This window comes from Anomalospiza imberbis, chromosome 12 (genome assembly GCF_031753505.1).
Source record: "Anomalospiza imberbis isolate Cuckoo-Finch-1a 21T00152 chromosome 12, ASM3175350v1, whole genome shotgun sequence".
Classification (NCBI taxonomy): Eukaryota; Metazoa; Chordata; class Aves; order Passeriformes; family Viduidae; genus Anomalospiza; species Anomalospiza imberbis.
This window is the reverse complement of record NC_089692.1, coordinates 5,867,304-5,884,638: the sequence shown is the minus strand read 5'-3', so window position 1 is coordinate 5,884,638 and position 17,335 is coordinate 5,867,304. Positions and strand designations below refer to the sequence as shown.

General features: G+C 39.8%; 1 protein-coding gene across 5 annotated transcripts in view; it reads right to left on the bottom strand.

Annotated features, from left to right (window-relative positions):
- Positions 1 to 613: 613 nt before the first annotated feature.
- The window catches only part of TSHZ3 (teashirt zinc finger homeobox 3), a 65,211-nt gene continuing 48,489 nt past the window's right edge, over positions 614 to 17,335 (bottom strand). For all 5 annotated transcript variants that reach the window (XM_068202555.1, XM_068202556.1, XM_068202554.1 and 2 more), the window contains one exon: positions 614 to 5,405. In XM_068202555.1, the coding sequence (XP_068058656.1) occupies positions 2,206 to 5,405 (3,200 nt within the window). In that variant the 3' untranslated portion in view covers positions 614 to 2,205. The remainder of the gene's footprint in view (positions 5,406 to 17,335) is intronic.

The window sequence follows — 17,335 nt, the reverse complement described above, 5'->3', positions numbered from 1 at the left end:
TTTCCTTTTCTTTGGCCTGTGTTTATTCACCTCCTCTCCCCTCTCTACCTGCCGGGAATAGGGAATGCTGTCCGGCAGCAGGGAGGGCCAGAAGAGGAATCACTTCAAAACAACAAAGTTGGAGTCACTGGTCTCAGGTTCCTTCTCCTGTCGTTTGGAAATGCTGGGTAGGTGGAAAGGGATCCTCTGAGCTGTGGAACACCCTTGGTGCAGACTCTGCTCAATGCATTCAGGAGGAAGGCGGGTGAGCAGCGGTGCCTGCCTGGGTCTGAACTCACAGCAAAACACCTATTTGCTTTGCCATGCACTGCTGCTAACCCCCCTCTCCACAGCCAGCCTTACCTGATGCTTAAAAGGGAGTTATAACGCTCATTTATCTCTTCTGGGGAAAAAAAACTCTGTTAATGCAGCCTTTGAATAAGTGCTACCCTGCTCTTTAAATGCTAAAGTTCACTAAAACTCCAGTGATTTATGTGCAGCTTTTGACTGCCAGCACCTGGCAGATGAAGAAACCTACTCAAGCTTCAGTCATAAACAGATAGCATACAATTTAATTTTAATGTGCTCGTTAGTCGTAGCACATTTCAGACATAATTGTGAACGCAACACAAAATTATAGCAAAAAGACAATTTTAATGCTGCTGTAGAAAAAAAGGTTATATGAAGAGTCATATAATGGTGCTTCATTGTCAACAACAAAACAGGGCACAGAGTGCATTACAGTGTCTGTGCTGTTTACATGCCAATATTTTATACATAGATTCTCATATGGTGTCAGCTGTCAGTTACTTCTGCAAATTAACTGCCAAAAATGGAGACGAACAGAATCACTTAGTGTGCTGGTAACCACGGGTTACCTTTCATATGCCTAAAGATAAAGCTGCAGTATGGAATCTTGGGAGAATAATTAGGCAGAACAAAACAGAAAGTTACCAATTGAAATAAAAAGGCATTCTACAATAGGAAATAATAACCAAGAGCGCTTATAAATAAGTAAAAGAGGTTATATCACAGAATGCCTCATAACTTTTTAAGCAAAGTATTACAGTACAAACATTTTAAAGGCTTTATCAATGTTTAGGAAATACAGTACAAGTTTTTCAAATAGATTTAACCCTTTGAGCACTGAGTTTATTTTGAATTTTCTCTTTTTATTTTATTTTTATTTTTTTTACTAATAAATACCTTTAAAAGTCATGTTGTGCAAAACAGTTAGAATGTATGCCAGGAATGCAGTCCGTGGCTTCTGTTTCTTCAGACAATAAAAAGAAAAAAACAAAAACAAAAGCAAAAAAACCAAACAAATGATTGCAACACTAATAAATATGTATAATTTAAACATGAACCTCTCTTAATATAGATGTACTGTATAGCAAAACAAAGCAAAACATACTTTGCTTTAAGAATAATGTTTCTGAATACTTTATAAATGTTATCTGTGGTATCTTTTATCACATAATTTACAATGTTTGATTGTTAAAGGAAATACCATTAGATCTAAAAAAAAATGAAATATACACTATATATAGGTACAGTTTATACCTGGGGCTTATCAGGTACAAACCCCGCTGCTGCTAAAAATGCTGAAAAAAAAGAAAATGGCATTAACCACAATCACATTTTCCATAAGAGATTTTGAAATCTATACAATATATACATCTATGTTTCAATGTGAAAATTATAATTTTAAATTTCAAGGTGTGAGACACCTCTGCATAAATGGAGGTTCATATTAGTAATCAGAACTAAGCTAGTAAGGGTCTAAAAAAAAATCATATCCTTACATTTTTTACCAAATTAATGCAAAAGTGCTTCAAAGTACTCAGAGGGCTAAAGATTATAGGGTGAGAAATACCAGCACACTTAGGTCACATGAAAAAGTGCACCAGAATTAGTTATAAATGCTTAATTAAACTGTCTGTTAATGCATGCAGCTTGATGCATCAGAGGGATGCACAGCAACTAAATCCAATTTACACAAAGTTCCAAACACTTACCACTGCATTTTAACCTTCATATTTTACCAGTAACAACAGCTGATTATGCACCTCTATTTAAACACTGTACAGTTATACAAAACAGTTCAGCCCAGAGCGACTCTGGAGTTAAAATAAGAACATGTGCCAAGAACTAAACAGTAGCTTTAAGGCGTCTTTGACAGTTTTCCTCAAAGCAAATTACAGTTATTTTAATCAAAAGCAAATGCTACTGCTTCTCTAACTCTGAAACATACAGAAGATGATCCTCTGGTGACTTCCCATGTGTTTTACTAAGATGAAGTTTAACAGCATGCTTGCTTGCAAAAGTCCTGTTACAAAGTTTGCACTGATAAGAAGTTCCGATATCTTCCTCTGGAGAGGACGTCACCAGTTTTTCAGACGGTGACTTTGCTTGTGCTATCTGATTGTTAATCTGTTCACTGGACAGTTTGGACAAGTCTCTTAACCTGAAACCCAGATGCGATTCAAGATGACTGATATAAGTTGAAGGAGTTCTGATCTGTGAAGCACAGTCATTACAAAAGAACACTGGGTGTCCAGTGTCCAAATTTTTAAGGAACTTAGTTCCCCCCGTCCTTCGGAGCTGGTATTTCACATTGGCCAGCCAGTGGCTAATTGTGGTCATTGAGAGTCCCGTAAACCTGGAAATGTGCATTCTTTCTTGAGGGCTCAAGTCTGACATGATGTATTTCCCCTCTGAAGTCTGCCGTAAGCTGGCTGCAAACTGGGCCTGCAATATGAGCAAGTGCTGAGGGTTCCAGTTAGACTGACGTCCCTTCCTTTTCTGAGCTGGTGTACTCTCTTCTGGTTCCTCTATTGTGGTACCGTCAATGTCAGATTTCTCAGATATGCTGGAAGGTGTGGAAGATTTTGATGTGTGACTTTCTGTCAGGTTCTTCAGCATATCAGATATATCTGACAAGGCATTCTCGCGTAGCGGCGAGTTTGACATGAATGACACGACTGCAGATGTCTTTGCTGTTGTCACTGTAGATGAAGAAGATGCAGAAGATGTCGATGTGGATGACAAAAGCGCTGAACCCAAAGAGCAGCTTTTGTCACTCTTGCCTTTCGTCAAATCTATGGGTTGGTCATTGTTGACATGATAAAAATAACGGTCTAAGTGGTCTGATTTTTTGGACTGTAGAGGTGGGGTGGCCACTGCAGCCTTTTCTGCCAAACTGTTGCTCATTTTAAAAAGCATGCTCATTGGATCCAGAGCAGGCAAAGATGGCTTTGCTGCCTTGCCAAGGTGAATGTTCATGACAGACTGCAGTGCACTTAATGGATTTACAAATGGCTGTTCAGGAGGGTGGTCAGTGATGATGGCTGTGCTGCTACTTAAAGAGCCTACAATGGATTTCACAGGCTCTTTCCCATTTTCCACAGGTTCTGCAGTTGGGCTATCTTTGCAACCATCTCTCTGAGGAACTGGGCTGTTCTGCTGGCTTTTAAAGCAACCATCATTGGGGGGCTCCATCTTAAGGGGTTCACTGATTTCACTGCTGCACGGCGAAGGCGTCGCACGCTTCAGTGGAGAGAGCTTTCCTTCGGGCTCTTTCATCTTCTCCTCCACTTTAGCCACCTTCTCAGTGACCTTCTTTACCAATTCTTCCATGGCATGAAAGTTTGTTTTTGGCACAGGTGAGGTCTGACTGCTGGGTGGAGACACTAAGGGCTGGTTTTTAGTTGGTGACACTAGTTCATTGTTTCCAAACATAGGTTTTAAGGGTGTACTCTTCCCAGATGAGCCCAACGACAGCTTCATCATATTAGGCAGCTGGTAGGCAGCATGAATGCTGGGGTAGCCACCCCAGCTCGGTGTGCCATTCTGGGCTTTGTTTATAGCTGATGTAACCGTGTTTTCTAAAGACTTCAATATATCTAATCCCCCCTTAGGGCTCTCTTCTAGGTCATTTTCAGTCAAGTAATGGTATTTTGAGGAGATATCATACTTCTCCTCATCTTCACTTGACTTCTCTTTGTCTTTCATTTTGTCATCAGCAATGACTCTTTCCTTATCTACTTCTTTTTTAATCTCAACATTTAATTTAGGGGAAACACTAGAAGGTGTGTTGGAAGGAGATGTAAAGGTGGTGGCAGCTAGTGGCACAGACTGGACCTTCTCATCTACTAAGGACGTTATTGTCGGTGTGGCTGGGGCTTCTATAATTGGTTTCCCTTTTTTCATGGCAGAGTTAGTGACTTTAATAAAATGTCCCGTCACCATCATGTGAGCCGTGAGCTCCTGCAGGGTGTCGTGTGAACTTCCACACTCCATGCACTTCAGAATTTGAGATTTCCTTGCCTCAAAGTGCCAGGCATAGCTGGCACCGTTCTGGTGACCGTAGCGGTTATTTGGCGTAATGTAGGGATTGGAATTCTTTTGAAGTGCATCGTTACTATCTGAGATAGTGGCTTTTGGTGTCCCAGCTGTGGAGTCTGGAGAACTTGGAAGTTCAAGCTCCAGTGATGCTTTCTTTCTAGTAGCTGGGATAATTTTTGCTGCTACAGGTGTAACAGGTTCCTTCAGAGGCACTTTTTGGTAGTGTTTTGTTTTGATCATATGAACACTCAAATCCTGAAGAGATTCAAATGAATGACCACAGTACATACACTTTAGCACTTTCTGGGCATCTTCTTTTCCTTCCATTTCAAGCAAAGAACGTTTGCGAGGTTTGGACCATCTTTTGGGGTTATTGTTATCTGTTTCGTGGTTGTCATCTCGATAATGTCCTGTTTCATTCATGTGCACTGTTAATTCTACTAAAGTATCGTAGGCAGCACTGCAGTCCTTACAGCGGAATTTACTGGCTCCAGTGAATATAGAGCCATAGAGCTTACTGCTCTGTCTGTACAGCTGGACTGTGCTAAAAAGGCTCGGTTCTGGCAGAATTCTGCTCTGAGAAACTTGCTGCAGTGTTTTGGCCATCGCAGTCTGGTGCCAGTCAAAGCTGCCACTTCCACAACTGCTGCTGCTGCTGCTGCTACTGCTGCTGCTACCGTTGTTTTTTTCTGAAATTGGCTGGTGAAGGTTCAAATTGAGATTGGACCAGTAGGAATTGGAGAGGAAGTTATTATACACGGCCTTCATTTGTTCTAAACTATCAGACACCGTAGAGTCTTCCAGTGGTATGGAAACCTCCTTGCTCTCTTCCTCATTTTTAATGGAGCTGCTCTCAAAGTCTGCCATGCGGTCACTTGTCTCACTGATGTGGGACTCACTGTCCATTTCATGGCTAGAGAACTCAGCTGCTGGAGAGTTTTGGTAGCTTTGGCAGTTCTTACTGAAGTCTTTTTCTGGACATGCATATTTTGCTGAAGGCTCCCCATCAACTGCATTTTCATCAGGTTCCACATCTTCTTCCACCAGCGCTGCTGCTTTTAGTTCGTCTGAAACATAGGCTATTATGAAGAGAAGAAAATACAAGTTAGTTTCTGCTCATCATACTTTTGCTTTAGCCAAAGAAGTGTACTTATTTGTAAAATTAAACAGTTAAAATTTAGTGTTTCTTCAGAGCAAGAAAAAAAATCTGCTCTTCAAACATAATTTGCCACCTTATTCTTCTCAAGGGGCAACAGCTTGAAATTAAAACTAAATTTGAAATTAATGAAGCACATTCTGGAGGTGGCATTCATTTCTAAAGTAATAAATTACTTGTATCAACCTCAGAGACAGCAGTTCCTGTCTGTCAATTAATATGTCTTATGCTTCTCCTACCCCTAATGCATTTCTTAACAGACAGATTCACAATTTAAATTAAGCAAGCATTTTTTGCTCATTACAGTTTTGAGACTCAATCTTTAATAAATATAGAGCACAACAAACATCAAGAATTTCTACAAAGTAAAAAAATTGCCAGTTAAAATAAATTTTAAAAATCAGATTTTCCAAAGTTATCATTATTAGTCATGTCACATTTTAGAAGAGATGCAAGTTAAATGCAAGTGATGTAACCTCTGGGAACAACTCATTCAAAGCAATTTGAGGATGTTCTTCATGGGTGTAACAAGTGTCCCACTCCCACTTAAACACAACTTCCTCAACAAGAAAGCCCATGCAGAATTATGTCAGGAGCTAGTTCAATGAAATTGGTATGCTGCACTCATTCTTGCTGTATAAATATATACAAGACCTTCCAGTGGACCTTACAAATGTCAAAGTGTTTGCTCTTTAGACTACTTTGTCAATATTTACTCAGCATAAGCTACACGGACACCCAACAGGGATCCTGTCTTTTTTCCCCTCAAGTAATGCAACTGGTGATGTAAATCTAAGATACTCCTCTTGAACAGGACAGTTGGCAACTGACAGTAAACATTTTTTTCCCCATAGTGCTTCTGTGCTTCTGTTTTACATATACTAAGTCTACCTAAGTTTTTCCTTTATGCAAGAAAATTATGGAAATTTTAAAAAAAGGAATCATTAACTAATCAAAATTATCTATTTCTATATAATGCATTAATTTGCAGGAAAGCAAAAATAGAATATGACTCTTCAGTGGAATTTAAAATCTCTCACAAAGATAATTATAAACTGAAAAAAGTCACATTTTCAGTACACTCTGTGGTTAAAGGCACCTGACATTCGACCTTCTCTGCAACACATCTGGAAAATGTAGGGTATTTGTATCTTGAACAACCCATAGCTTGTTTCTTCAGGCAACAGTGCAGAGAAGATAGCAGTTTACACCCCAAAAAGCCCTTCTTTAACCAACAGACTGAAAAATGTAGAACACTAAAGTAGGTATCACACACACAGTATTAAACCTTGCAAACTTCTTTCAGGGAAAATATGTTTAAATGTTATCAGAAAACCACAAGAGACAAAACAACTGTTAAAGTGACAATGAAATCAGGCTTTTAGTTTCACATGGAGTATTTCTTCGTTCAGTTAGGTAATACAAAATCTTCACTACTGTTCTTTCACATGGATGAATGGTAGCAAATCTTCCTCCAAGCATGTAAAGTTATAATGTGATCCTCAGAACACAAGTTAAACCTTTGAAAGCACAAACATATCACATAAGAGAAACACATAATAATTATCGATTATTTCAGTTCAGATAATTTCAATGCAGAAAATTCAAGCAGCAAGGGTTCTGTTTTTAAAATTTGGGAGCACAGAGTTTGAATGAATTAAGCTAAAAAATTTTGTCATAAGATGTTTCAAAAGTACTGGTACAAAGATGAGACTTTGGAAACAATGAAATAGAGCTGTGCTGGTTTGCTCTGTTTTATGCTTTTTCAAAATATTTTGAAAAAAAAAATATTATTTTATATACATCAAAGACTCAGCAGCAACTTGAAATAAGGTTCAGCTCTGTCCTGCAAATATTTGTAACAAAACCAATACACAGAATCAAAAAAGATGGATTTTCAGAACTTTAGCACAGGAGACCAAAGCAGTTCAAATTACTCTCTGAAGCTGGAAAATTTTGGATAACTACTGATAATTTGCAGACAACTGCCTCTCTCTCAACCACACCAAATCCTACTGAATAAGGAAGGATGGAAGGAAGGAATCATAACATGAAACCTCTGATTTGGAAGCAAATATACCCTTTTCCTAGTCCACCCTTGTGGAAACAGATTTTCTTTTACAACTCCTGTTTCTTTGCCTCTATTTTGAAACTGCATAATAATTTCCTTTTCACAAAGTAAAGAACACCCAAGGTTACCACCACACTACCTGCCTTAAAGAGATCTCATTGACACCTGCAGGCTGGGGTGCCACACCAAGGCTCTCTGAGTGTACCTGTCTACAGTTTTCTCTGCCTGCTGAGCACCTGTCTGCGTGTGTGCCACCCATTCCCACCACATCACATTCCAAATCCAAGACCTCCATCCCTGCACACCATGGAAAGCCCTCCTTGGACCCACTGCTCACCAACACAACCAGAACCAACTCCCTAATTAGTGTGTTATTCTTTACATTTTTATTTCTCTTACTGCTGAAGTCTTATGAATTTTGTTTGAACTGAACGACTTGTCACATTCACAGCTTTTTTAGAGAGTGACTTTTACATTAGGGAAAACCTCCAGCATGCAGCTCATTTAAATGTAAATCTATTTACCTTTCATGCTTTCTTTGCCCTTTTCACCAACTATCAAGCATATTTGCGTGTTAACCAGGAGCTGCCTCCTCTATAGCTGTTCCCCTTCCTAAGCTCAAGTTGTGAAGCCAACTTGTGACATCAGTCTTTGATCCAGAAATGCAGGAAATGAGGCACAAACGACAGTGTGGAATTTAACCCAGCAATCTGCAACTTCGAAAAAATGACAGTTCCAAGGGCTCCTTCTGCTCCTTCCCCTGCACAGAGGAGAGAAGGGATGAAACCTGGTCTAGTGGAAGGGTCCCTGCCTCACCACACCTTGCTCAGGGGCAAGAAATGGTCAGTATGAGCACAGATGAAGGTAACAACCTCACTGCACCAGAAATAAGGACAAGGAGGCCCACGGCAAAGAAATTTCTTATTTGGTGAAGTATCTACAGGAAAAGCAAAGAGACTGTGAAAGGATCGAATAAAACCAGAAGGAGATGGTAAAAGGGTTTTCCACTGTGATTCACTGCCTGGAGGACAGACTGTTTATAAGAAGCACTGTCACCAGCTCATCCTTACTTAGCCATTACCCTATTACGTAAAAAAAAAAAAAAAAAAAAGACAAAAAAGACTCGTAGTTCAATATTTTTCAAGTGTAGAATAAATGTTTGAACAGCAGGGCATCTATAAAACTGTTCTTCAATGCCTCAACAGCAAAGTCTGAGGGGAAAAGAAACAACTTTAAAGGCAATTCTAGTGGCAGAAGTTAATAAGAGTGGAAATGAAAGAAATTAGGCAGTTCTGGGTTTTGTTTTTCCAGAGAAAAAGGACCAAAAAAAATCACAGTTCTCAAAAAAGTGTTTAGTTTTCATCTCACAGGGCACCATAACCCACAGAAAATTGCCTGCAAATTGAGCAGTGGTGTCACTGTGACACAGTATTTGACAAAAAGTGGAAAGCTGTTGCCTGGCATGGCACTCAAGTTTCTAGAGAAGAGGATGTCAAAGGGGTTCAGAAACATCTTGCAGGTACAACCATAGAGAGGTTGAGAAGAGACAGTTCCCTCATTAATATTTGTTGTAATTATTAACTAAAGTGCTAGGTAGCAATGAAATTAACACGTTTGATATCAATATATAACAGTAAGCTGTGGTATAATGCAATTCCTTTCCACACAAGAGGGAATTACCTTCATAACTGAGCTATGGATCATTTCTTTGCCAGTGGAAATAAATTGTGATCCATCACTGTCCAAAATGATCTACATATTGCATAGACAGTAATAAACTCATATACCTGGCTCTGCACAGACACCAGGGATCTGCTGCACGACAGCAGAGAAGCACCAGCAGCCCCCAGTGTCTCCAGAGGCTCAGGGAGCCCCCGAGGAGCCAGAGCAGCTGTGCCTGCTGATGTCCTGGGCTCACAGGCACCACAGCTGCCACCTCCACCCCGACTGCCAGAGCTCCTCTTCAGCAGAACCAGCAAAAACACTGCATGCTTGTCACAGAATTCACACAATCACTGGGTTAGAAGAGACCTTAAGAGTGCAACCCAGCCCCAACAGCTCAACTGAACCCTGGCACCCAGTGCCACATCCAGGCTTTGTTAAACACATCCAGGGATGGGGACTCCACCACTTCCTTGGGCAGGCCATTCCAGAACTTTATCACTCTGTGAAAAACCTTTTCCTAATATCCGACCTGTATTTCCCTTGGTGCAGCTTAAGGCTGTGTCCTCTGCTTCTGTCAGTGCTGCCTGGAGAAAGAGACCAGCCCCACCTGACTGCAACCACCTTTCAGGGAGCTGTAGGGAGTGATAAGGTCACCTCTGAGTCTCCTTTTCTCCAGGCTTGTCATCCCCTCCATGGCAACACCCCCACAGTGAATGGCTGGCCACACATCTCCTTGAGGTTGTTTGGACATGCAAGATCACAATACTAAAGGTGGATTTTACTGTTCTCCAAAACCCAATTATATGCACAATTTCCCCCCCTCATTTCCTGAAAAATACAGCTGAAACCATATATTTTGGCTTGGATGTATCCAAATATTTAACTTCAATACTTTTGAAATTTCTTGGTTTAATTATATTTTTTCTTGCCAAAATTTTTTCTTTTGTTTTAATGAGCTCACTGGGGGTATATGTAAACTAGAATAGATGGTGTTTGCTTGAAAAGGAACAAAACATTCCAATATTCTTCTCACATGAAAAATGCTCAGCTACAAAAGTTTATCAAAACCACTCAGTTTCTTGGAAGTATTTTTGCTTTAACCAAATGGCTTTCTATATAAAAACAAATATATCATCTTTGTTATGCATCATTCAAAATCATCAAGTAATACTAAGGGTCATCTTCCAAACCATTTCATTTTGAGTTCATTGTGAAAAGAAACTTCTTAAAGACTGAGCCCATCTACATTTCACAGCTGAAAAAAAAAATAACAGCAGAATGGGATCAGGAGCAGAAATGCTCCTAATGCTTACAGGATCAATATTATATTCCCAGTAAAAAAGAAACAAGGGAAAAGAATCATATTAGGTTGTAAAGGGGAGCAGTGAGTAGGATTCTGCCAGAGAAAGTCCCTCTACACCCTGACCCTCACTCCCCATTCCATGGCACTGCACAAGAGGTGGCTCCTGTCGCTGCCCCTGCTGCGGCAGTGCACAGCCTTTTCCTGAATAATTGTCCTATTCTGTTTTAAATCAGACACCAGCCACCTGAGAAATTAACAGAATATTTTTAAAATATTTAAGTAATCTTTGAAAAAACCTCAGATTCCCCAGTTTTGGTGGGACCATTTGGAGTTAAGAGGCAGCTCAGTCTCAACACCAGTGCAGAGAAAGCCAACAGAGGAACAGCAGCATGGAGATGACCTGACTGTGCCAATGAACCTTATTCACAAAATTAATGAGCAGAAGCAAGAGAAAACCAGCCTGGTGGATGGAGTCAATCAAAGACCTTATGCAAATGCAGGCATATAAAAGAATTACATTAGTCTGTTAGAAAACTCCCACTCCACAGGCCTTCCACTCACAGCAAGAAAGGCAAACATTTCACCCACAACATGAGCTATTTCTATACTGAGACTAACTGATAATTCCCATGTAACTGAAATTGTATTTGAGACTTCACTCCTTGGCAGAGATGCTGGCATGTTCCTCATTAGGCAGTCAGGATGGGAGGCAGGAGTGACTGCCCTGTTTACAAGAGTGGCAAATGACAACAGTCTCTAAACGGGCATGGCAATACTGATTACCCAGCACCTTGACAGGGACATTATTCCTGTTAGAAAGGTCAAAGGTTCTGTTTCATAGAGGCAAGACTGTCTATTATGGGAGAGAAATGTTATTTCCAAGTGAAGAGGTCAGCACTTCTCTCTCACGTCGGCTCAAGTCCCCGGTACCTCGCACCGGAGCGTGAGCCTACCGCAAGACGGATTATTCTGCCCACTGGCAAGGTCAAGAATATTAATTTTGAACGTGTTAATTTGATGTGATGTGCATGATTAATGCTTGTTTAGCTGGATTGTTTTGTATGTTGATAAATCTGCAGCCTTTTCATGCCATTGAGAGTGCAGGATTAAGCCACCGGGAAGTGGTGTGGATGGATGTGACATAGGATGCCAATCAAATGGGTGGCTATCATTAGGCACTAAAAACTTTGACGTGTACTTTGTTTGTTCCTTCATGAAAATACTGCAGCTGTCTGCCACAGAGAGCTCAGAAATAGGCCAGAGGAAGCTAGCCAGCTGCTCTGATTCAGCATCCTGGACTGGTATTACATTTGGAGAGACTTCAGAGAGGCCAAATCAACTGTAAGTGCTAAGAGATGATAATTACATGGACAAGGACACACAGTGAAGAGATGATAACAAGGAATTAGTTTATATGTCATTACAGTGTGGGCCACCTAAGCACAGAACAAAGCAATTTTACATCAGGCACCTTTTCCTCATGTCACTGTATTCCAAACTCCCCTGGGTTCTGTGTAGTTCAAAGAAAGGTACAGGACTCAGGTCTCCCCTTCACTTTAGACTTTACAGTGCCACAAAAAATGTGTTATACAGGCACTCATAAATGAAGAGAGAAGACATTCAAAAATTGATACAAATTCTGATAAGGGAGGCATTCTTTTTTCAGAAAGCAAACACTATTTAGATGTTTCTTAAATGACCAAGTGAAAGCCTCACATCTATGTATTATCTCCTTCACTAAATATAGATCTGAAAAAACAGCATACCCTACTATAAAATGACAGCTTAGAAGCAACTTGGAACTATTGGACAGCATCATTTAACTGAAGCGTTCAAGAGCTTCAATGAGTGCTTTATTTTTCACATCAGCCCTGTGGAAGACATTTTCTTATCCACAGTTTACAGCTGAAAAGCTGGAAAGAAGTTAAAAATTAATTGTCTGGAAGACAAGTGAAGGATCCTGTTACTCCTGTAGGTTAATATATATAATTCCGCTATTTACACAAAACATGGGAAGATGACTTAAGTTTGTTCTGTTCCTATGTTTCCTCACAGTGTGTTTATGTGAATACAATATATGTGTATAATTGAAAATAATTGCCAGTTTTCAGCTGGAACGATTATTTCACCCAGTGAAATACCCACAGGTGCATGTACTCAGCACAACCCAGAGCCTGTGGTTACAGATCTCCTCCAAGCCAAGCTGCTGGGATCCAGTGAATGCTGAACCTGCAGGCTGCCAGCAAACTTCTTTTCACAGTGGGGAAAATAGGGAAGGTTTCTGAAGTATTGTCACAACTGTCCTCTGAAGAGCTCTGTGCTCCCAGCACACAGCAGGACTGGGGTACACTGTGACACCCACTCTGCCAGACCTGTGCTGGAGATGGAACATGATGGATCATGCCTCCCTCCTCTAAAACTGCACCCTGCTTTGATTTCTCCCTGGGGCCTAAACTCCCTGAATTCAATGTGCTCAGCAGGGTTTTTCTAAAACATTTGAACAGGTTTTAGAAAAAAACACAGAACCACTTGAAACACAGAACCACTGTTTTCTGATGTGGAGAGGAGCACCTGATCCTAACACACTGCAGTGTGCTCTTCTATGGGTAGGGTTGCACAAGGATTAGTCTGAAATCTGTCTTGCTTGAAGAGTTCACCTTCTACAAGGGCTTTTTGACAAAAAGGGATCCAAACATTAAAAAGCCTTTGTTGAGAACCAAGGTCCAAGTTACTCTTAATGAACAAAATTGTATCGATTTCTAGAGACTTTGTTCAGGCATCATTCTTGTACAGTCAGGAGTGAATGACAAGCTTACGAGAAACTTTGCAAGAACAAGAGTTCAGAGCCTTTCTGTCCAGGAAGAACAGACTTTTAAGGGGTTTGACCTAAATTGGCAGTCACACACACACACACACACACACACACACACACACACAATACAACTGGCTGCCTAAAGCAACACAGCTGGGGAACTGTTGATTTTCCACTGTGTGTGCCCATAGCTGGTTACCAGAAGCAAGGCAGGGTTGACAGTAATCCAGTGGAAAGGCTGAGAAAGGTTATGGACTGTCACAATGACAGAGGGACCTTCCTCGCTATGGTATTTTGTGGGATCCATCTCTTTCCCCTTTGCACTCTGGGGGAGTAGAGATTTGAACAGCTCCTATGGTCATGTGCCTGGAATTTCTGGCTGATCCTGCTGAAAAAGGAGGAAAAAACTTTCTTGGCCTCCATGCCACCATAAAACCAGCCTTTCACAAGCACCACTAGAACCAGAACAAGTAGGCAAATGAGCAACAGAGACTGGGAGCACCCAGTGAGAATGCCCCTCTGTTTGATTCACTCCAGGGTCTTGTGATCCCATTTTATCAACATCCCTGTAGTACCCTCCTCTTCTTCCTCTCCCCACTCCTCCACCTTCCCTGGGAAAGGCTCCAACTGCACCGAAGTTACAAATGAACACCATTCCAAGGAGCATGAAGTTCCTCACTGTCTATGGGGCAGTTAAGGGTCAGCTACCCAGCCACAAAGGGGAAATGCCACCAGGGATCAGGGAACCAGGCACAGACTGGTGAAGTATCACCTCACAAGCAGCCCCAGAGTTTCAAAGATTTCACATAAACATCACAAATTCAATGACCAAGCACAATACTAACAGGAAAAACCCCCACCTATATTTGCTGTATAAATTATTCAACATGAATAAATGTGATCCACTCTTAAGTTAGACAAAAGTGGCTTTTCCTTGGTTTCCAAGGCAGTTGCTTGGTGTGCAGTACTACAGACTTGCTAGAGACCTACTCCATGCAAGCATACATGACAGTGGGAGCCAGTGAAATAGGAGTCCAGGAGCAGAGAAAAAAGCTTCATCTTACACTTGACCCTAATTGTTCTTTGGACTCTGTAGAATTTTTCTAAGCACAGAATTACTATTTCCTCAAATGGACAAAAAATATTTACCAGAACATACAAAGAAAAAAAAAAATGTTTGTTTTGGGGGTTGTTTTCTCTTTTAGTTAAAAGTCTCTGTCAACATCCTGGCAAGATGAAGCCAAATTCTCTGTATGAATTGGTACCAAAATACAGAGTGACAAAATCTCTGCTTGATACCAGACATTTGGGTGGCATCTTTTAATCACTGAAAAGCACACAGGGCATTCCACAAACTAATACAAGATTCACAGCCAACTCTGGGATAAGCAGCCACGAGCATAGAAGTTCTCAATATGGCTCTAATAGCTCGTAATTATTATAATCCTTCACTGAGCAAACAGATGTTGTAAGGGAACTTCAGTTTCTTCAAATGCAGTAATCAAACCATTCTGCTTCTGCCCTGCCTCTTCTCAATAAATGCTTTGTATAGTGGAGTGGAAATAGCAAATGTAGTGACAAAATGACCATTTAATTGTCACAGAAATCTGTTTCTGAGCAAAACTGATGTTGTCATTTCTCTTTATGCACATTTCTCAGTCTTCTGATATGGTTTAGCCTTTTTTTTACACCAAGAAAAAATCTTGCACCTTACTTTCTGTATTCATCCCACATATTTGGTTGCTTCTAATTTGTCCACATCTTACAAATTTTACAGTAACTAGAATTTGGTGCTGTATTTGTGTTTAGCTGTACTAATCATACACACACATCTCTGGAGCTGCCACCTTTGCTGTGAAATTTTTAAAAATCAAGTTTCCACCTAAAACACTGCAGTACATTACAGAGAGTCATTCTACTTGGTGGTTTATTTGTAAATAATCATGCCTACTTAAGACATTCAAAATGTACCAAAAGACCTTCAGTCTGATCCTTCATTTTGTTGCAAACTTGCATCTCCCATTGAAGCCCTTTCTACGGTAGTTTCAATAGCTATTTTGGCTGCAGTGCCTCCTTACAATAAACTCTATACATCTGTATGAATGGTATAGTAGAAATCCAAATGATTTCAATCACAATTTCAGCTATTGTGAACTTGTGCTTATAATGAAGTTCCTCTATTAAGAAAGGAGCTCAGTGTGGGCCAACAAAGCTTTGTGTCCTTTCACAGTTGCTATTCAGCCCTCATTTAAGAAAAACAACTATTGACTGCAATATGAATCTTAGGACTTGAAACAAGCAGAGATTCTCAGGATTACCTCTACAAGATGGCCCCAGCTTTTTTTTTTTTTGTATGTGCAGCAAAGAGAAGCACTGAATATTCATTTCACTCATTTGCTAACTATACTAATGTACACTGCTGTAAATGAGTCTCTATCTACCAGTACCTATTGAACAGAAGGGTATTTGAATAGGTGGGGTTTGCTATAATGCCACACTAAGATAATGTGTTAGAAACAAATGGTTCACTGATTCCTGAATAGAAAATTTGCTGGAAAACCCTGAGAACTAGGAGACGAGGGGGAGGGGATAAAAATGTTGCTTCAGAGCCACCAACCAAACTCCTGTCATTTTTTAAAAGATGTTCCTGTGGCACAGTATGAATAGTTTATAGCCATGATTGTGAACATTCAATGTCATATAAGAAAAGACACTTGTCAAGAGCCTTTCCCTTACCAGCACCCTCATCATGACCTGTGTTAATGAAGTTAATTGAATTTAAGATCAATAATGGTTAATTATTGCAATTTGACATTCTGAGATAAATGGCTTTAAGACAGAGAAATGTGTGTGTATGTGAATTCTCTCCAAAGAAGGTGAACACATTACAGCCTAAGAGGGATCACACAGTCCTTCCATTGATCCTGGTACAATCTGATCGACCTAATCCTCTGATGAATGTGGGCTTTTCACAGCTACAAGTAAATGTTCTACAAGACTACTCTAACCCTTGTCACTGACCAAATCTATATGAGCTGTACACTAGAAATCTATTGAGATAGATTAAAGAACTGCTGTAGAAACAAGAGATGCTTCAATAAAGATGAAGGTTTATTATATTGACTATTAATGTTACATGCAGTATGTAATTATGAATGCTTATGGATCATAAGAGTTTAATTTTGGTCACTCAGATGTAAATGATCATAACTGAACAATAGTATTAAAATTAAAAAGTAACATTAAAAAAATCCAACAAGCATGTTGAATTTGATGACTTAGGAGTGAGTGCTCAGTAAGAGAGATATTTTTAAATCATCCTTGAAATGTGCATGAAAATGCTCACAGACAGGTATTTATTTCACTCATCAACCTACTTCATTTAGGGTTTTTTAAGTTTACTTTCACAATAGTTCCTCAACAGGAAGACGTTTTTCAAACGTGTTAGTAATGATATTCTTACATGCATACTGAACAAGTTAAATGACCACTTACAAGATTTATAATGACAAAGTAAATGTCAAGGAAAAAGTATTACTGATTGCAGAGCACTGACAATAAAAAGCAGCTGAAGAGTTCTGTCAAAATGTAAGATTATGCAAAAACACTATTGAGAACACTGCTAATCATCTGCTCTTGTCAATTACTTGAAGAGTATCTGACAGCATATTTACATTAAACACATTTCAGTAGTGAAATCCTTAATGCTGTATCAGAATATTTTCATTATCATTAGAAATCCTTTAAAAGTCCTTTTGCAGCAGAGCATTGTAACAGCAATGATGTAATATCTCTCTCTGTATCAGGTAGGGGTTTCTATTTCATGCTATTATAGCTACATAATATTTGAAATAATATAACCAAAGACTAAATATACGTGTAAGATGGCAATCTCCATGTTCCTGTATTTGATGCAGGTATTTTCAACTAACAGCTTTGCAGGAGTTTCAAACTAAAGGCAAACTGATGATCTGTCTTTGTCTGGCCATTCTTTTAGCCTTT